This window comes from Mobula birostris, chromosome 11 (genome assembly GCF_030028105.1).
Source record: "Mobula birostris isolate sMobBir1 chromosome 11, sMobBir1.hap1, whole genome shotgun sequence".
Lineage (NCBI taxonomy): Eukaryota > Metazoa > Chordata > Chondrichthyes > Myliobatiformes > Myliobatidae > Mobula > Mobula birostris.
Window position 1 is genome coordinate 71101217 of NC_092380.1, and position 19829 is coordinate 71121045.

General features: G+C 41.3%; 1 protein-coding gene across 2 annotated transcripts in view; it reads left to right on the forward strand.

Annotated features, from left to right (window-relative positions):
• pik3c2a (phosphatidylinositol-4-phosphate 3-kinase, catalytic subunit type 2 alpha) overlaps window positions 1–18833 on the forward strand; it is a 152901-nt gene extending 134068 nt beyond the window's left edge. For both annotated transcript variants that reach the window (XM_072272476.1, XM_072272475.1), the window contains exons 25-33: window positions 501–657; window positions 3036–3145; window positions 3418–3625; window positions 5714–5838; window positions 5922–6039; window positions 9075–9156; window positions 12894–13003; window positions 14256–14381; window positions 15803–18833. In XM_072272476.1, coding sequence (XP_072128577.1) covers window positions 501–657; window positions 3036–3145; window positions 3418–3625; window positions 5714–5838; window positions 5922–6039; window positions 9075–9156; window positions 12894–13003; window positions 14256–14381; window positions 15803–15985 — 1219 coding nt within the window. In that variant the 3' untranslated portion in view covers window positions 15986–18833. The remainder of the gene's footprint in view (window positions 1–500; window positions 658–3035; window positions 3146–3417; window positions 3626–5713; window positions 5839–5921; window positions 6040–9074; window positions 9157–12893; window positions 13004–14255; window positions 14382–15802) is intronic.
• The last annotated feature ends 996 nt before the right edge of the window (window positions 18834–19829 follow it).

Sequence of the window (19829 nt, forward strand, 5' to 3'; positions counted from 1 at the left end):
GGCGAGCAGGGATGTAGTAACTGGAAAGGAAAGAGGTAGACTGTCTGAACTTATCCGGCATTTTGTTGCTTAAGATTTCTAGCATCTGTAGTTTCTCTTGTGTTTATAGTTAATTATAAGTCTGTTTTAAATTGTTTATTGGTTCCATGAATTTATTTTTTTTTAAAAAACAGTTGGAATTTTACTGATGTAATGTGGCCACTTGTTTTGGATTCAAACTGCTGTTGCCTGAGAGTAAGATGTGCATCTAGCTGTGTGGTCTGGGGGTGAGTTAGGCCAAGAAACTGGTACCTCTGTGTGTTGTTTCCACCTGAATGAAAGTGGATCATGACGGGGATGGAATCGTTAGGTTACAGATCAGCCGCAGTGAACACTGTTGGAGTGTGTGAATATTAAGTCAAGATCTTGCTTGTTGTATATTGTTGTTGTATTATACAACAGTGCACGGGGGGGGTGAAATGTAGTAGTCTGTGGACTGAAAATAATTTTTCCTCCTTCAGAGATCGAGCTCCTTTCGTGCTGACCTCTGACATGGCTTATGTGATTAATGGTGGGGAGAAGCCAACCAGCCGATTCCAATTGTTTGTGGATTTGTGCTGTCAGTCGTATAATCTCATCCGCAAGCATGCCAACCACTTCCTGAATCTCCTGTCACTGGTAATGTATAACCTGATTTGTCTAAAAAGTCATTGTTTGAGAAGCACTTGGGTAAAACAGAGCAGCAACGTCAAGTTCAGCAAATGAAACGATGTTGAATGAGACCACTTCATGCTTTGGTTGCAGGTTGAACATCAATGCTCTGGTCTTCTGCCTGCTCTGGATCTTTTTATCGCTCCATCTCTATGGCTACTTTGGCAAGGACTCTCCAGTCCGCACCGATGACCCCTTCTTCTGTCTTCAGCCCCCCTCCTCTTCCTGGACACCCTGCTCAGGTCATTTGCCTGCTCTGGATCTTTTTATCGCTAACTACCAGCGAGACAGCAACTGCCTTGACTTCAACACTTCTCCCTCCAATTCTAACCTCACTCCCTCTGAACGGGCTGCTCTCCACTCTCTCTGCACTAATCCCAACCTCACCATCAAATCCGTAAATGGGGGGGTGGGTGCTGTAGTAGTCTGGAGGACTGACCTGTACCTTGCTGAGGCCAGATGGCAACACTCAGATACCTCTTCTTACTTACCCCTTGAACATTAGCACCAGGCCATTGTCTCCCATATCATCACTGACCTTAGTGACTCTGGGGATCTCTCATCCACTGCTACCAGCCTCCTAGTTCCCTTGCCCCACAACTGCATCTCTTCAATTCTGCACGCATCTTTCCTCACACCATCCTCTCACCACTACACCAGAGATAGGGTTCCTCTTGTCCTCATCTACCAGCCCACGAGCCTCTGTGTTCAGCACATCTATCCCTCACCCTACTTCCCACTTTCTGCAAGGATCGCTCCCTACATGACTCCATTGTCCATTCGTCCCTCCCCACTGACCTCCCTGCTGGTACGTATCCTTGCAAGCAGAACAAGTGCCATACCACCACCGCCCCCCCCCCACACCTCCTCCCTCGCTATCATTCAGGGCCCCAAACAGTCCTTCCAAGTGAGATGTGAGTCTGGGGTTATCTACTATACCGATGCTTGCGGTGGGACCTCCTGTATATCAGTGAGACCCGACATAGATTGGGAGTCCGCTTCGCCGAGCACCTTTGCTCCATCTCCCAAAAAAAGCAGGATTTCCCAGTGGCCACCTATTTCAATTCTACTTTCCATCCCCATTCTGACATGTCAGACCGTGGCCTCCTCTACTGCTGCCTTCAGGTTGGAGGAGCAGTGCCTTGTATTCCGTCTGGATAGCCTCCACCTGATGGCATGAACATCAATTCCTCGAACCTCGGGTAAATTGCACTCTCCTCCCCGCCCCCCAGCTTCACCATTCCCCATTCCCTTTTCCCACCCTCACCTTTCCTCACCTCCCTCTGGTGCTTCCCTTTCCCTTTTTCCATGGTCTTCCGTCCTCTCCTATTAGATTCCCCCTTCTCCAGCCCTTTATTTCTTTCACCAATTAACTGCCCAGTTCTTTACTTCATCCCCTCCTCCTTTCCATTTCATCTATCACCTGTCCACCTTGTACTTCCTCCCCTCCCCTCACCTTCTTACCCTGAGTCCTTCCCCCTTCCCTTCCACTCCTGATAAACGGTCTCGGCCCAAAACATCGACCGTTTACTCCTTTCCTTAGATGTTGCTTGACCTGCTGAATTCCTCCAGCATTTTGTGTGTGTGTTGCTTTGGATTGCCGGCATCTGTAGATTTTCTTGAGTTTATCAATGAACACAGGCCTTGCCCCTGGCACTTCGGCACTTCATCAGAAAGGGAAGTTTTAAATATCAAGGACTGTGTTCTGGTTCTGGATATTTGCAGGTTGATGCATTTTTTTTTTTTAGTTCTTTTTCTTGTATCATGTTACTGTGGTAACTGGAAATTATTTTTTAAAAAGTAAGTATTTACTTTTTAGGAACTTTATGTGTTGACGCATTGCTACATGATCCCGTTTTCTATTACTTGTTGTTGTATTGGGATTTGTTTATTACTGTCACATATACCACGACGCAGTGAACAGTTTGTGATGCTGTTCATGCAGATCAAACCATTGCACAGCGCATTGTGGTAGAACAAGGTAAGCCAATAACAATGCAAAATAAGCTACAGAGGAAGAGATGTACAAGATCATATTGATGTAGATTGCAAGGTCTTGTTGTACAAGGGTCTGATAACAGCAGAATAGAAACTGTCCTGGAGCATCATGGTATGTGCTTTCTTATTTTCACCCAGTGTGAGAGGTTGGCAGAGAAAATGTCCGGGGCAGGTGAGGTCTTTGATTATGCTGGTTGCTTTACTGAGGCAGCAAGGAGTACAGCCAGAGTCGTGGAGGGGCATACTTTAAGTAGTTCACTTCTCTGTTGAAAACCTCATGATTGATTCTTCATACAGTAAGAACTTCCACTGGTGTTTATTTTGTTTTAACTTTTATTTTCCCCCAGATGTTGTCTGCAGGATTACCTGAGGTCACCAACATACAAGACTTGAAATATGTCGAAGATGCTCTGCAGCCCCAGACCACTGACGCTGAAGCCACCATCTTTTTCACCAGGTGAGGTGACCGACATGAACTCCAAATTAAAGCAGGAGGAGGATGGAGTGACCATAAAGGTTTTGTTGCCTCCCCGCCCCCCCCTCCCCACCACCACCATGGTAAAGCACTAAGTTTGTATTTGCAGAATTGTCCCACCAGTGGATCACTTCCCGGAATTGTGGTACTCAGCTAACATTGAATAACCCCAGAGTGCACACAGCAGCTAAGTTTGAGAAATTGATACAGATGCAGTGTTAATTTTTTTTCTTTCAAATCCTATTTTCCTTCAGGTTGATAGAATCCAGCCTGGGCAGTGTGGCAACCAAGTTTAACTTCCTCATTCACAATCTGGCACAGCTGCGGTTTTCAGGGTTACCATCCAATGAGCAAGCCATCCTTTCATTCTCACCAAAAACCTATTCTCTCAAACAAGACGGACGAATCAAAGAAGTGACCATTTACACCTACCAGAAGAGGTACAACCCTGACAAATACTATGTAAGTATAAGGTGGCTTCTCTGACAAGACGAATTTCACAAATGCGGGTGTCAATCACTCGTGCTAGTCCAAGTTGCAGCCAGCCACTTCTATAATTCCGTTCCGTGTCATGTCGTATCTTAACTGCAGATTCTAGATGGGATGAAGGGTGTGTGCCTGTGATTTTCCCCATACATTTCATTTCCTGATGTGAGGTAGTATTGGGAGCACCAGGAAAAGGGAATGATTTCCTTCGGGAGATGGGCGTTTACTTGGGACTGTAAGCATCTAAGATTAGCTTTTGTTGTGCGTGGTGCCTGCCACTTCAGTTCTGAAAAGGAAGCTCTTCTACGGTTACATATTTGGATGTTAAGCAGATGGAAGTGAACGTACTGAAAAGTGGATTGGCTAAAAAGTTATACAATTGACTAAGAGGACCCTAACCCTGAAATAAGTTTTCAAGGAAATAATAATTTTCACTAGATCGATGTTTTGCAGCCAGCCGGAAGTGGTTGAAAATGAATTCCTTTTGTATTTGTTCATTTGTTTAAGGTCCACTTAGAAGGAAGAAGTCCTGCCTATGAGAAACTCCCAGTTTATTGGGGCATGAAGCATTTTTTCATTTGTTAAATTTTAGGTCTCAGTAGATATTTGGTGGAATATATGTTCCAGGATAAACTCCCAAAATGACATTGCCTTTAATTCTGAGAGAATTCATCCCTTTAGCTGAGCAAGAAAATCCAGCTCTGAAGTCACTAAAAACTTGCTTCAAAGTTCACCAGGGTGCCAATGAAGTATTAAGCCAGCAGAGAATATTACTACTGGCTTAATATGACCCAATGGAACAGTGAAATCCTCTGGTGCCCTGGAGAAAGGAGTGAAGATCTCAGAGTGAGCAAAATTGGCTGTCGTTGCCAATCTGGGCCAGTATTTAAATTGTCTAAACAGCGCATTGTACCTCACACTAGGACCCAGGCACTGCCGCTGCAAAAGGTCCTGGACCTAGACCACGCTGCTCACCAACTCGTTCTGGACCCAGATTTCATCGCCCAGCCTGAAGCCACTCTCAAGCTCTTCAAATCAGCTGAGTGCCCAGAGTGATCCAGCATCACACCCGGGCCAGTTGTATCAGCACTGAAATAGAATCTTCTCTGCCTGGGCCCCAACTTCTTCCGGCACCCAGAGCCATCCAACCTCGCTCTCGGGCCAGTCATATGGGCATCAGAACTTCATCTGCACTGATTCATCTTCCAAACTTGCCTCGCCATCACTCACCCCTTCACCGTTTGCGTCAATAATTTAACACAATTTACCTCAGAAGATGCATTTTTAGTGATGTTTTTGGTCGGATTTCTTAGCTTTTTGATTACTTGGAAGCTGTCACATACACTTGGTAGCGCCATCTTAACCAGACGTAATATGGCACAGTAGGTTAATTGGTCACATGGGTTTAATTGGGCAGAAGGGCCTGTTACTGTACTGTATCTCCAAATAAATAAATAGGTTGAAATTTGGGGTTTTATTTCTCAGCGGACATGGTGTCTCAGGAATTCTTCAAAACATTAGTAGATTATTTGTATTTTCAAAAGCATGGTCCTTTTAAAAGAAATTCAGCACGATGTCACACTACAGGTTACATTCAAAATGCAAGTAAGTTTATGCCCTATCATTTTAAATTAAAGGAGCTCTCAGCATTCCAGTTGGATTCTTCTTATAAAAATGCTTAATGTGATCTTGCATTGAACCACATTCGACGGAGGAGGCTAAAACTCTTGCATTGTGCTGAACTGATTCAGGTGCTGAAGCTGATAGCACCTGAAGTGCAATGAATTTGTATCAAAGGAAGAAGAAGATTGACATGAACTTGAACTTCTCTCTTGCTTTTGAGTTATTTGCCAATAGAATTGTAATTGTGTGGATGTTGATTTAAGGGGTGTTTGGATTTGATTTAAGTTTTGACCTTTTGTTGTCTTCATTACCTTGATTAACAAGGAATTCCTGTTTTGCCAAAACCTTATTGTCTACAATACATCCTAGAAGCTTTTTAACAGTGAGAATGATGATGAATCAGGCAAATGAAGTTTAATGGCTGTCAATTTTACCGCACAGATATATGTGGTGAGGATATTGCGGGAAGGACAGATTGCACCAATGTTTGTCTTCAGAACATTTGATGAATTCCAAGAGCTCCACAACAAACTAGGCATCCTCTTCCCCCTGTGGAAGCTTCCAGGGTGGGTGTTGAATACACATAAGAAATACTTTGTTGTGAACGTTTTGTTTATTGCAATTTAGACAAAGGCCATTGTTTTTCCAGCTTCCCCAACAAAGTTGTCCTTGGCCGAACTCACATTAAGGATGTGGCCTCCAAGCGGAAAGTGGAGCTGAACAATTACGTACAATGTCTGATGAATAGCTCGACTGAAGTAACTGAGGTAAGTGAGTGGAATTGGAATCAAAATGAAGGCTCTCCAAAACCCAGCATCTGTCTGGACTGGCTGTTTTCTTCATTCTATGCATACTGACCAGAATAGAGTCATGCAACACGATAGCACAGAAATAGGCCCTTTGGCCCATCTAATTCAAGCCCAACTATTAATCTGTACCCTTTGACCTGCACCCACACCGTACCCTCCCAGCCATACTACCTATCCAAATTTATCTTAAGTATTGAAATGCTGGCAGCTCATTCTACACTTCCACCACTCTGAGTGAAGATGTTCCTCTTCATGTTCCCCCTTAAACGTTTCACCTATTACCCTAACCTCTAGTTCTAGTCACACCTAACCTCAGTGGAAAACGCCTGCTTCCGTATACTCGACCTATACGCCTCATAATTTTGTATACATCAATCAAAATTCCCCTCATTCCCTATGATCTAGGGAATAACCTTCTAAGCACTCTGATCTTCAAGAGGACCAATTTTGTCCGTTGTATCCGTTTGCTTTTAATATTTCTGTAGAAGCCCCTGGTATTCTCTTTCACCTTGTCTGCTAGTGTAACCTCATGCATTCTTTTAGCCCTCCTGATTTCCTTCTTAAGTGTCCTCTTGCATTTCCTATACTCCTCAAGTACATTATTTGTTCCTTCCTGCCTATACCTGCTATGTAGCTCCTTCTACTTAACCAGGGCCTCAATATCTCAGGAAAACTAAAGTTCCCAAACCTGACGGGAACATACAAACTGTGCTCTCAAAATTTCACTTTTGAATGCCTCCTACCTACCAAGCACACCTTTGCTGAAAATAACCTGTCCCAATCCACTCTTGCCTGATCCTTTCCAATTTAGAATCTTAACCCAAGCACCAAGACCTACCCTTCTCAATAATTATCTTGAAACTAATGCATTATGATCACTCAACACAAAGTGTTCCCTCACACAAACTTCTGTCGCCTGCCCTGTCTCATTCCCAAATAGGAGATGCAGCATCACTCCCTTCAGTTGGCATTTCTATGTATTGATGAAGGAAACTCTTCTGAACACATTCAGCAAACTCCATCCCATCCAGCCCTGTAACAGTATGGGAGTCCCAGTCAATATGTGGAAAGCTTGAATCACTTATTATCATAACCTTGTGTTTCTTGCAACAGTCTGCGATATCTCTACAAACCTGCTTCTCCAAATCTCATTGATTTTTGGGTGGTCTGTAATATAATCCATTAATATCACTTTCTTACAGACTCACCAGATGAACATTCCAATCTATCCTATCTGAACACTGCCATGACATTTTCCCTGACTAGTAATGGAAAATTTACCTCCTTTAATCCCTCCTGCTCTATCACGGAATCCCAAAACATTGAGCTGCCAGTCCTGCCCCTCCTGCAACTCTCATTAATGGCTACAGTGCCATAATTCCACATGCTGATCTATGCCCCAAGCTTATCCACATTTCTTACAATATTCCTTGCATCTAGACTCAACACAGAACATTAGGTCCACCACGCTCAACCTTTCGATTTGTACATAGGCTTAAAAATATCTTTCCCCACAGCCACTCCACTGTCTCTCTGGCACTGGCTCCTATACCTCTTCCACTCTAGGTAATCCCCACCCCCCTACCGTGCAGCAAGAACAAACCTTCCTGCAAGGGTATTAGTCCCCTTCCTGGTCAGGTGCAGACCATCCCTCCTTTACTGTTTCCACCTTCCCTGGAAGAGAGTCCAGTGATCCAAAAACCTGAAGCCCTCCTTCCTACACCAACTCCTTAGCCACATGTTAAACTGTATGATCTTCCCATTTCTGGCCTCACTAGCAGATGACATGGGTAGGAATCCTGAGATCACAGCCCTGGAGGTCCTGTCCTTTAACTTAGCACCTAACTCCCTAAACTAACTTTGCAGGACCTTGTCACCCTCCCTACCCATCTCATTGGTACTGATGTGGACAACAACCTTTGGCTTCCACTTAAGAACGCTGCGGACCTGACTTGTGATGTCCCTGACCCTGATACTCAGCAGGCAACATACCATTTGAGAATCTCTCTTTCATCCACAGAACTTCCTGTCTGTTCCCCTGCCCATTTAATGCTCTATTGGTGCAGCTTGCCTCTTCTCGCGCACCCTCCTCTTCTTTTCTAAGCCACAGAGCCAGGCTCAGTGCCACAGTGATCACTGTGGCTTTCCTGTGCTATGGCATCCACCCCCCATCCACCCCCGCAACAGTATCCAAAGTGATATCCTTATTGTTGAAGGATAAGGCAATGGGTACTCTGCACTGGCTGCCTATCCCCTTTACCCCTCCTGACAGCCACCCAGTTACCTGTGTCCTGCACCTTGGGTGTAACGACCTTCCTGAATCGCCTGTTGATCAACCCCACAGCCTCCAGAATGATCCAGAATTCATCAAGCTCCAGCTCCAACTCCTTATCACAGTCAGTAAGAAGCTGCTGCTGAATGTACTTATAGATGTGGTCGTCAGGGACACTGGTCGTCTGCCTGCCTTCCCACATACCGCAAGAGGAGTATGCCACTCCCTTGCCTGACTTCTCCACTGCTGTAACTCTGGAATAAGAAAGAAAGAAAAATTAAATGAAAAAATCTACCTACATCCTCTGCCCTCCCCTTGCCAAAGCCTCTACGAGCCAAAGTGTAAACTCCTCATTCTTACACTGGCCCACTAACACAATGACCACTCTGCTTAAACCTCTTTTTATTGGACCTTGCCAAGTACCGAATTATGCACACTCCAACGTTCCTTAGTGGTCTGTGGCATGCAGAATATGCATACTTGTCCCGCTTGCTTCTTTTTAAATCCCTCTCTCAGTCTGCACACTCCATCTCCCAGTGATGTGTGGTGCATGACATATCCCAGGAAGGAGGTCCTCTCATCAAAAAAAACACAACCAGCAGTAATTTTTTAACCCTGTGCACTATCTTGCTCCTAAAATGGCCACTTGCACTCTTGTTCAGAATTATGCACTAGAAAAAGCTATCAAACTTTATAAACGTTCTTTGTTGTTATTTTTCAGTGTGATCTCGTTTACACCTTTTTCCATCCACTAGGCCGAGATGAAAAAGCTGAAGGAGTAGATGGACTAGTCAAGCCCACAGGTATTTCAGATGAAGTTTTGCTTGGATGGCATTTATCATTTTGCAGTTTGCTTGTGACTGTGGCATGTATTCATTTTGTTGATGCAGTATTTATCAACTTGACGATTTACATGTTGGGGCATGATTTTTTTAAAAACTTGCATATAGTTGTTAACCTTATCTACTAACACGTAATAGCCTGTGTTTGAGATTTCACGAAATCCGGTTTGCAATCTTGAATTATATAAAAAAGTGGATTGTACACGTTTCTTGTAAATTTAAATGAAACTTCTGCCCAAACCACCAATCTAATGGGTTAGTTAGAGCATGGAACAGTACAGGCCCTTCAGCCCATTATGTTGTGCCAACCTTTTAACATACTCTAAGATCAATTTAACCTCCTTCCCACATAGCCCTCCATTTTTCTTTCATCCATTTAGCTAAGAGATTATTAACTGTCACTAATGAATCTGCCTCTACCACCAGTCCTAGCAGTGCGTATTACGAACGCACCACTCTCTGTGTTTCTTTAAAAAAAAAACTAACCCTGAAATTTGCTAACCCACCCTTTCATTTTCTCATCCAAGTCATTTATAAAAATCAGAAAGCAGGGGTCCCAGAACAGGCCCCTGCAGAACACCACCGGTCACCAACCTCCAGGCAGAATCTACCAGCACCCTCTGCCTTCTGTGGACAAGATGATTCTAAATCCACGCAGCTAAACTTCCCAGGATGAGCCTACCTTGTCAAATGCCTTACTGAAATCCATATACACCACATCCACTGCTCTACCTTCATCGATGTGTTTTATTACATCCTCAAAAAAATTAAATCAGGCTCATGAGGCATGACCTGTCCCCTACAGAGCCGTGCTTCACCAAATTCTCATAAATGCTGTATCTAAGAATCCTCTTCAATCCTTTTCCCACCACCCATTAGTCTATAATTCCCAGAATTATCCCTATTAACTTTCTTGAACAAAGGAATCACATTTGCCACCCTGTAGTCTTCTGGTACTACTCCCATGGCCAGTAAGGACTCAAAGATCATTGCCAAAGGTGCAGCCATCTCTTACCTCACTTCCTGTCATAAGCTGGGTTATATCCTGTCCAACTCAGGGACTTACCTATTCTAATGTTTTTCAATGTTCAAGCATATGCTCTTGCTTAACATGACATTTTCCAGCATACTCACCTGTTCTTTACTGCTCTCATTTTCGTCTGGGTCCCTTTCATTGGTGAATACTGAAGCAAAGTACTGAATATGTCTCTGGAGTTGGAGAAGGTCCTTAATAAATACTTTCCTTCAGTATTCACTAAGGACCTCCTCCAACTTTAGACACATATTTCCTCTTTTATCCCTAATCAGTCCTACCCTCGCTCTGATCATCCTTCTGTTCATATGTGTGAAGAATGCCTTCAGGTGTTCATTACCTTATTCGCCAAAGCCTTTTTGTGTCTCATTCTTGGTTTCCTAAGTCCCTTTTTAAGCTCCTTTCTTGCTTCCTTGTAATTTTCTACAATGCCATCAGATCCTTGCTTCCTGAACCTTAAGTATGCTTTCTTCCTTTTGACCTGATGTTCCACTTCTCTTGTCAAACATGGTTACTTCAGTCTATCATCCATTCCCTGCCTTAATTAGCCAAACCTATCCACTTGTTTAGGTTAATATCAGTCTCATTTCTTCTTTGTTTAGAAATTGAATTGAATGATCTTTATTGTCATTATACATAGGTACAATGAAACTCTGTTTGGCTTCCTCTCAGGCAATTAAATAAAGCGGTAGATAAAAACAAGGCAGTAATAGAAAAACAGTATTAAATAGATAAGTAGCAGAAAATAAGTTGCAGCAGCACCAGAATATCACAGTAATTCACAAAGTGCCGATAGTGCAAGTATTTGAGTCCTTGTGTTCCAGTCAGCAGTGTTCCTAATAAGGTGGCTGCTTCATCAAGCTTTTGATTGTGAAGACTTTAACCAGCATTGTCAGGTCACATTTTTTAGTCATTCAATTTTCTTGGGGATGTTCTAATTTTGGGTAACTTTTTGTCTGATACAAAGAAATTAGGTTTTGAAAAACCCCATTACATAATAGCGATAAAAGTGTAGGCTAATAAATCTGTCCTTTCCCTATCATTGTGGACTTCAACCAGGCTACTTAAAGAAGTATCTGAACAGCTATTACCAACCTATCACCTGTGAACTAGAGGGGCCAACACACTTGACCACTGTTATACCCACCATTAAGAATGCTTAACATGCCATCCAACACCCACTTTGGAAAGTCTGATCAGTAGCTATTCTTCTACTTCTGGCGTATAGGCAGAGACTAAAGCACGAAAGTGATGACCAAGAAGGTGGTCAAGGGAGGTGGAGGAACACTTACGGGACTACTTTGAGTCAGAGGACTGGAAAATATTCAAGGACTCATCTTAGAGTAGAATCTAGATGAATATGCCACAGTTGTCACCAACTTCATTGAGACCTGTCTGACTTTGAGATCATACTGAAGTTATCCGAAACAAAAGCCGTGAATGAACCAGGAGATTCGTAGTCTACCAAAGGTTAGATTGTGGTATTCAAGGCCAGGGATTCAGAACTATTAAAGAAGTCCAGGTATGACTTAACCGAAGGCTATTTGAAGAACGAAGAAACAATTCTGATTGAAGTTAGAGACTGAATCAGATGCACATCAGCTCTGATAGGGTTTGCAGGCCATTACTTCCTACAAAGCGAACCCTAAGATAGCTGTGATGCTTCACTCTCGTATGAGGTCAATGCCTTTCATGCACTCTTTGAAAGGGAGAATAGAACTACACCTGTGCGAATCCCTGCAGCATCTGGTGATCCTGGGAACTCTGTTTCAGAGGACAGTGCCTGTCCTGTGTCCAACATATGAAACAATTACAAAGAAGGCATGACATCAGCTGTATTTCATTCGGACTTTCAGGAGACTTGGTATGTCATCAAAGGCACTCAAATTTCTACGGACGTACCATGGAGAGCATTCTAACTGATTGCATCACCATTTGGTATTTTGGGGCCGCTGCACAGGATCAGAAAAGGCTGCAGAAAGCTGTAAACTCAGCCAGTTCTATCATGGGCACTAGCCTCCTCACCATTAAGGACCCTTCAAAAGATAATGCTTCAAAAAGGCGGCATCCATCATTAAGGACCCCATCATCCAGGACATGCCCTCTGCTCATTGCTACCATCAAGGAGGAGGTACAGGGGCTGAAGTGACACACTCGATGTTTCAAGAACAGCTTCTACCCTTCTGCTGCTAGGTTTCTGAATGAACTCATACCAGCACCTCACTTCTTTTTTGCCTTTTTTTAAAACACTTTTTGCATTACTTATTTAATTTTTAAAATTTCTATTGTTGTAACTTAGTTTTTGTTATATATTGCAATGTACTGCTGCTGCAAAACAACAAATTTCATGACATATACATGTGATATTAAATCTGATTCTGATTGCACATCCTCTCACGTTCAGTCTCACCACTTCTTCAAGATGCAGTGCTTTTATTTGTTCTCCTGCCTCCATGGCTGAGCATGTTAGAGAGAATTTGAAGCTTTCAAAGTCATTGTGGCTCATTTTGTATTGTTGAAAAAAGTTACTTAAGTATAATTCTACTTTGAGAAAAATCAAAGTAGAAGATGGTTGGAATCAGATATCATTGATAATGGTTCATGATTCATTCGTTCATCATGTAAGTTCCCATGGGTAATTATTTTTTTTATTTGTTTTAAACAGAAATAGTTTCACCATCTGCCAATTCAGGTCAAGTAGGTGGAGAGGTTAAACTGTCCATTTCATACAGGAACAGTACACTATTCATCATGGTAATGCACATACGAGACCTGGTAAGTGAAAATTAAGCTCGGAACTATGGCTCTGCTCTCTGTTTCTGTAGGACTGGAAAATTGCAAATGTCACCCCCATTCATTAAGAGGAGAGGAAGACAGAAGAATGGAAATTATAGGCCAGTTAGTCAGACTTCAGTGGTTGGGATGATGGTAGAGTCCATTACTAAGGATGAGGTTTTGGAGTACTTGAGGCAAAGTATATAATAGACCAAAGTCAACATAGTTTCCTTAAGGGGAAGTCTTGCCTGACAAAATGTATTGGTATTCTTTGAGGAAATACCGGGCAGGATAGGTAGAGGAGAGTCAGTGGATGTTCTCTGTTTTATCTGCCAAGGAAGTTTTCTGCCATCATCTTGGTAGCAGTGTACATTCAACGTCAGGCAGGCACTGGAGACCTGTACTATTGGAGTTTAGGAAAATGAAGGGGATTTCATTTACAGCTATCAAATATTGAAAGGGCTAGATAGTGGATGTGGAGAGAATGTTTCCTATTGTGGTGAGTCTAGGACTAGAGGGACGTCCATTTAAAACAAAGTTGAGGAGCAATTTCTTTTACCAAAAGATGGTGAATCGGGGGAATTCATTGCCACAGACAGCAGTGGAGGCCAAGTCATTGAGTGTATTTAAAGTAGAGGTTAATAGGTTCTTGATTAGTCAGAGTGTCGAAGGTTACAGGGAGAAGGCAGGAGAATGGAGTTGAGAGGGAAAATAATTCAACCATGATGGAATGGCAGAACAGAGTTGATGGGCTGAATGACCTAATTCTGCTCCTTTGTCTTATGGTCTCTGACCCTTTTTCCTAGATTTATGTACAACCACAGACTAGCTTCTCTGTCCCTTGGGTGTAACCAAATTAAAACTGGAACTCAGCCACTCTCATTTACTTTCACCCTTCTCTTGCCTGTACCTTCTAATTGGTCCTTCCCTTATTTCCACCTTCTCTTGGCTGTCATCTACATTAGCAATTTCATACACCCCTTTGAATCTGTTAGCCTTGTCACTTTTCATTTCTTTATTTTCCTTTCCATGTCCTTTACCTGACACAAGGATTCTTTGATTTCTTTGTATTACTGCTTTTTAAGATGTTGCAAAAACTTAAACCTTGATGATAACCTTGTTTTTTTCAACAGTTGGATACCTTACCTCTGTAGTATCATGGGAAGCATTTGCTATGCAATTATACTTAAGTTTTTAAAGATGAAACACAACATTTTGCTTGTATGAAAAGGTTTTTATATTTTGATTATAGGTGACTGAGGATGGAGCAGATCCAAATCCTTATGTAAAAACATATTTGCTTCCTGATCCACATAAAATAACCAAGCACAAGACAAAGGTATCAAGGAAGACACGAAACCCAACCTACAATGAAATGGTAAGCATCTGCTGGAACTTCTCACAGTTTGTTTTTAGTTTTTACCTTTGAGCCCCTTTAGAAACTTTACTGTTTGATCTGTGAGCAAGTGCTTAAGCTGGCAGATTTTGAAGAACAGTAATTGCAATGCCAATTTTAAGGGAAGAAGTACAGAGTCTTGCATGAAGCTATCAAGGAGGCGAACTTCACTTAATTAAGATGAGTGACTGACAGAAAACCTTTTAAATCTCTTCCCTCATTGTAAACAGGTTAAGGTCAGCGGCTCCTGTCAGAGTGCCAGTGCTATGTAGAATTAATGAAATCCATTCTGGATTATTTTATCTGCTGGTGATTAAAATATTAGCTTCTGAGTAATTCTTTGCTGGAGCACTCACTTAGCCAAAGATTAAGACCATAAGATAAAGAGCAGAATTGAACTATTTGGCCCATTGAGTCTGCTCTGCCATTTCATCATAGCTAATCCAATTTTCCTCTCAGCCCCAATCTCTTGCCTTCACCCGGTATCCATTCATGCCCTGACCAATTAAGCAATGTATTTCCTTCCCTTTGTAATATTAGTGAAGCGTTTGGGATTTTCTGATCCCACAGCTTCATTGTCACTGACGGCAATCATTTTTACACAAGCTCTTTTGTTTGGGAGAGAATTGTTTCAGACATCCTTGAAATATCTTACCAGCTCCAGTTTGTAGAAATACCCTGGACCTACTCACTCGTCCACAAAGGAAATGTTCAGTCTCGGAGCTCTCTTGTGCCCTTTGCTCTGTAAGAATTGGAATGCTTTTCGCAGCAATCCAAAAATATGCTAATGCTCCTCTTATTTGAGATGAGCAAAGTTCTTGGCCAGAGCTGGCTAGAGAGATGTTGGAGAGTGCTGGCACTTCTGCAGCTGTACATAATGACCCAGCCGTGTGAATACACTAATTAAATATCCCACAATTTGGGCTGAATTCCATTCTATCGGTAACAGCCTTAGGTTGTCATTCTTCGTCACCCTTGGGCAATTCGCTATCTATTCCCCCTCCTTTATAGAATATCTTGATTATTTGTTTGGGCAAAAGGCAATATCAAAATAGACAGTTATTCTCTCATGAAAAAGCATCAAGTAATGACTTCTGGTGTATCTACCGGGGCAAAGCACTAGTTAATTACAATAAAACTAACAGACCATCCTGCTCTGCTTTGCAAAATGACACATATACACACATCTACCTACCGCTGTACTCGGATCACTTGCACATACGAGGAGTTATGATAATAAATGTCTAAAGTGGAAAAAATACACACATTATTGAGGTTTTTAGGTAGTATTGCAGTACTTTATTAGGAAAAATTTTCTTCTCACTTGTAAAAATATCTCAGCTGCCAACTTTGAACTTGCACCGTCTCGGAATAATGTTGAACATCTGTTCTTTTTCTTTCAGTTGGTGTATAGTGGATACAGTAAAGAATCACTCAAACAGAGGGAGTTGCAACTGAGTGTGTTGAGTGCTGAGTCATTACGGGAAAATGTTTACCTTGGTGGCATTACATTAACTCTGAAGGAATTTGACTTAAGCAAGGAAACCATTAACTGGTACAAATTGACTGCTGCATCCAGTGGGTGACTCCCTACCACATCTTGCACAAAGTATGTGAAAAGTGGAACAATTTGCAAAGAGAAACCCAACCAGACTCCTGCAATTTACTTGAAAGAAGACTTTAACTGTGGATAAACAGCAATTCCAGCTGATGCACATTGCCAATGGACCAATCAGTTTGACGAAATCACAAAGAGTTGCATGCACTTAATGTCACCTTCATTCTATATCTTCTCTTAATTTCTCTGATTAAAGAATGGTGGGAAATCAAGTGTGCCAAAAGAAACTGTTGAAGAACTTCACTATTTGCAGCGCAAAACATCACCTTTCTTTACTATGCCTCCAAGCTCGCAATTAAATTCAAGGTGCTAAATTCAGTGGCTAACTCAGACACATTACATTTCCCAGGGAGCGGCACAAGAAAGATCAGGCACAAGGCAATTGATTGACCCAACTTCGACTCACTGGGCTGCTTTTAACGGAACTAAATAAAAAGATACAAGTTTTACTGCCTCAAGGATTGTAAAAATACAGATGGAATATATGCTTTATGCAGGAGATCTTTCATCTGTGGTATGTGACCTCTTTTCTATGATTAATGCCATTGGAGAAGATCCAGGACTAATCACCCCACAGGCAGACATAATAAATAAAGAAAATGAGTGCATTGAAAGGCTTGCTCAAGCATTAAGTCTCTCAGATGTGGTCATTAAATAACAATTGTGTGAAAGGTGAATCTGCAGTGAAGCTGAACAGTGAATGCCAAAGGAGGAAATTATGAATTTACTTGTAGATCCTTTACTATTCTACTTGGGTCCAAAATCTGAGTTAAGAGAATTTGTGAGTTTGCAGTCACATAAATAAGTATTGCTAATAGCAAAATTCAAGAGATTTCAACTACTAGATGATATGTTGATTTCTTGGATGTATTTTCTCTATTGCTTTACTGTTACAGTACTAAACTTGCATGCATAAAAATAAGTTGTAAAATTGAAAAGGCACATCAAATATGCAAGTGGGTTTCACCTGTGGTTATATATTTTTTGTTGCTGTAATTCTTGCAAAAAAAAAAGCACCATGAGTATCAATTTTATAAGATATAGCTTACTTTCTAACACACCTCAGTTGCTTCACTGATATTCTGGGGTTAAAATTAATATGATGCCAGAGAAAAAAAATTCCTAAAGGACGACAAGCCACTTAAGGAAGCGCAATGGAAATAATAAAGGAAAATGCTTTTCTGAGAAGTGTGCCTATGGTTGTTTCCAAGATTTGGTAAAAATACAAAAAAATTTGGAGGTGCGCTAACACATTTGACTACACCTTTTCTTTAAGCTTTGCCCCTCGGCTATGCCATGCACACGATACTCAGTTCATGTACCACTGGTTTGTCTTCCTAGGCAAATTTTTTGCTATTACCTTGTGTGCAAGATTTGGCATTTAACTATGGAAATGTGGAATTGTTCAAGGCAATAAAATGGAAGGTTGTTGTATTTCCTTAATTCACCTCATCTTCTCTCACAGCAGTCAAAACTGACAGACTTGACATTTGCCCCAGCCTGTAAATGGTTCTGCAGAAGCCCACATTTGCTGCAGACTTCCAGTTGCCTCTGCAACCATGTGTACCTCTGAATGATGGATTTGCACAAACCGACCAAGTAGTATTTTGTCTCTTTAAAATGTCTTGTCGACAGTGTTTTTGGACTGAATCAAGAGCAGAATAATTTAGTTAAATACTTCAGCTGTTCTAATCTTAAGAGGTTTACAGCTCTTTTGATTATTTCCCCCTTCCTCTATCCAACTATTGATTAGATTGCACCAGACAAATGTCATGTGTCTGTTGCCTATTTATTTAATAGTTTGCCCCTAACGAACCAAATTCAGAGCTGCAATGTAGCAAATTTCAGTTTCAAATATGTTACCTTGGGTTTTCAAGTTTGTTTTTTAAATTATTGCATATATTCCACTGAAAATACACTACTTTCAACTTCAAGAGAGCAGAGATTACAAATGCAAGTTTTGATTGATCTTCTGGTAAGATTCAGACAAAAATATTAGCCCTGAACAGGAGAAACAAATGGTGTATCATTTCTACATTGCACCTTTTTTCTTAGAAGAATATCATTTTTGTGCCTTGCTCAACCTTTGTAGCTGAGTGCATGCACATTAATTACTTTTGTATGGTGAAAATTAAATTCAGCTGCTTACGTCTATTTTACTGTAAATAAATTTGTCCTTGACATTTTAAATCTTCACCCTTAATGAAGATGAATAAATAACCATTAAAATTAATAGCTGACTATTCATTATTTCCCAAGTTGATGATAGTTTCATTTGTCTGGTATCAACAGAACGTCCTTCACAGTAGCTGAATGGGGGAACTAAAACATTAATTTTCACTACAGTAGGTTAAATTTAGGATTCTTTGAGAAAAGCTAAATTTAAGCATTAAATGGTAATAATCTGCCTTTATGTATCATGTAGTATCACTGAATAGTTGCAGAGATTCTGATAAATCTTTGCAAAAAAATTATCAAACGGGAGATAGTGAAATTCTGCACATGACTTTAAGGGGCAGGAGGTCCCACTGATTTGGTAATTTGACATTTCATTTTGCCACTGTTGGGTGCTACACTGTATTAATTGCAACTGTAGCTAAACAAAAATTATGGGGTACAGAATTGTTGCCTTGACTGATCTGCATCACCATTAGATCTAAGAACCAAGTGTATGTTTTGATCATGTTTTTTTTCTTTGAGTAAAGATGTACAGTATTTCTATCCAAATCCTGTCCACATCCAAGTGGACAAAATGTGACTCCATAACTGTTAAATATATATCTTGTTTTTAATAAAGTCATTTTCAAAAATCACAATGTTTTGTATTTTCTGACTCTGTTTTTCTCTTCAGTTAGCTCCATCCTAAAAAATAACTTAACAAATAAATGTTAATGGAGTGGATAACCAAAAGCCAGTGTTTCAAAGAAATGGGTCTGTGTGAAATGATCCTTAAACTAATCTGGTGGAGCTGCATAACTGACAGAAAGTGGAGGCAAGTTCTCTAACAACATCTTAAAAGTTTCAGGACGAGCATTTCAACATGCAAGGCTCAGTAAATTGGACGAGTACAGCTATGAATGTGGTGAGTATAAATATGGTGGGCTGAAGGGCCTGTTTCTGTTCTGTACAATTAATGATGTTTAGATGGAGAGGTGGACATCCATATTCAAAAGAGGAAATGGTGAAAGTCAAAAGGAAAACTGAAATGAGGTTATTCGGCTTTCCAGTGGTGCCCATATCCTCTAAATGAACAAAACAATACAGAATGTTTTCATTAGCCAAAATTAACATTTCCTTAAATTCTGCTGATGCTCTTGGCTCTTGGCACTTGCTCTCCTGGCTCTCCCATTTCCTCCCTTTCCAGAATCTAGCCTCATCTCAATTAGCAGCAAATAGCTTTGTGATTTCCACACATCTATACGTAATAATATTCAGACTCCCCTTCATCTTCATCGTAATTCAACAATCTCATGCCTGCACACTCCTTGCTTTCTCAGTTGCAATCATAACACTTGGTTTCCAGTTTCCACCATTATATTCCCCATAACAACCACAAAACGCCATGGGCGTTTTCTGCTGCTGCTCCACCACTGGCTCACTCCTAAGCTGTGTGCTTCTCTGACTGTAGTTACTTCCATTCAATCCAGTTCTGCTCTTGCGCCATTTATTCATTTGCCATTCAATACATTCAGACAAGTAGATACAAGTGTTTGTTCTGCCTCCTTAAAGGCAAATGCAAAGGATGGAGACGTCACTGAACTTCTAGTTTGCTTGCTGTTCCATCAGTTGGTCTTTTGGTTGCATTTAAGAGA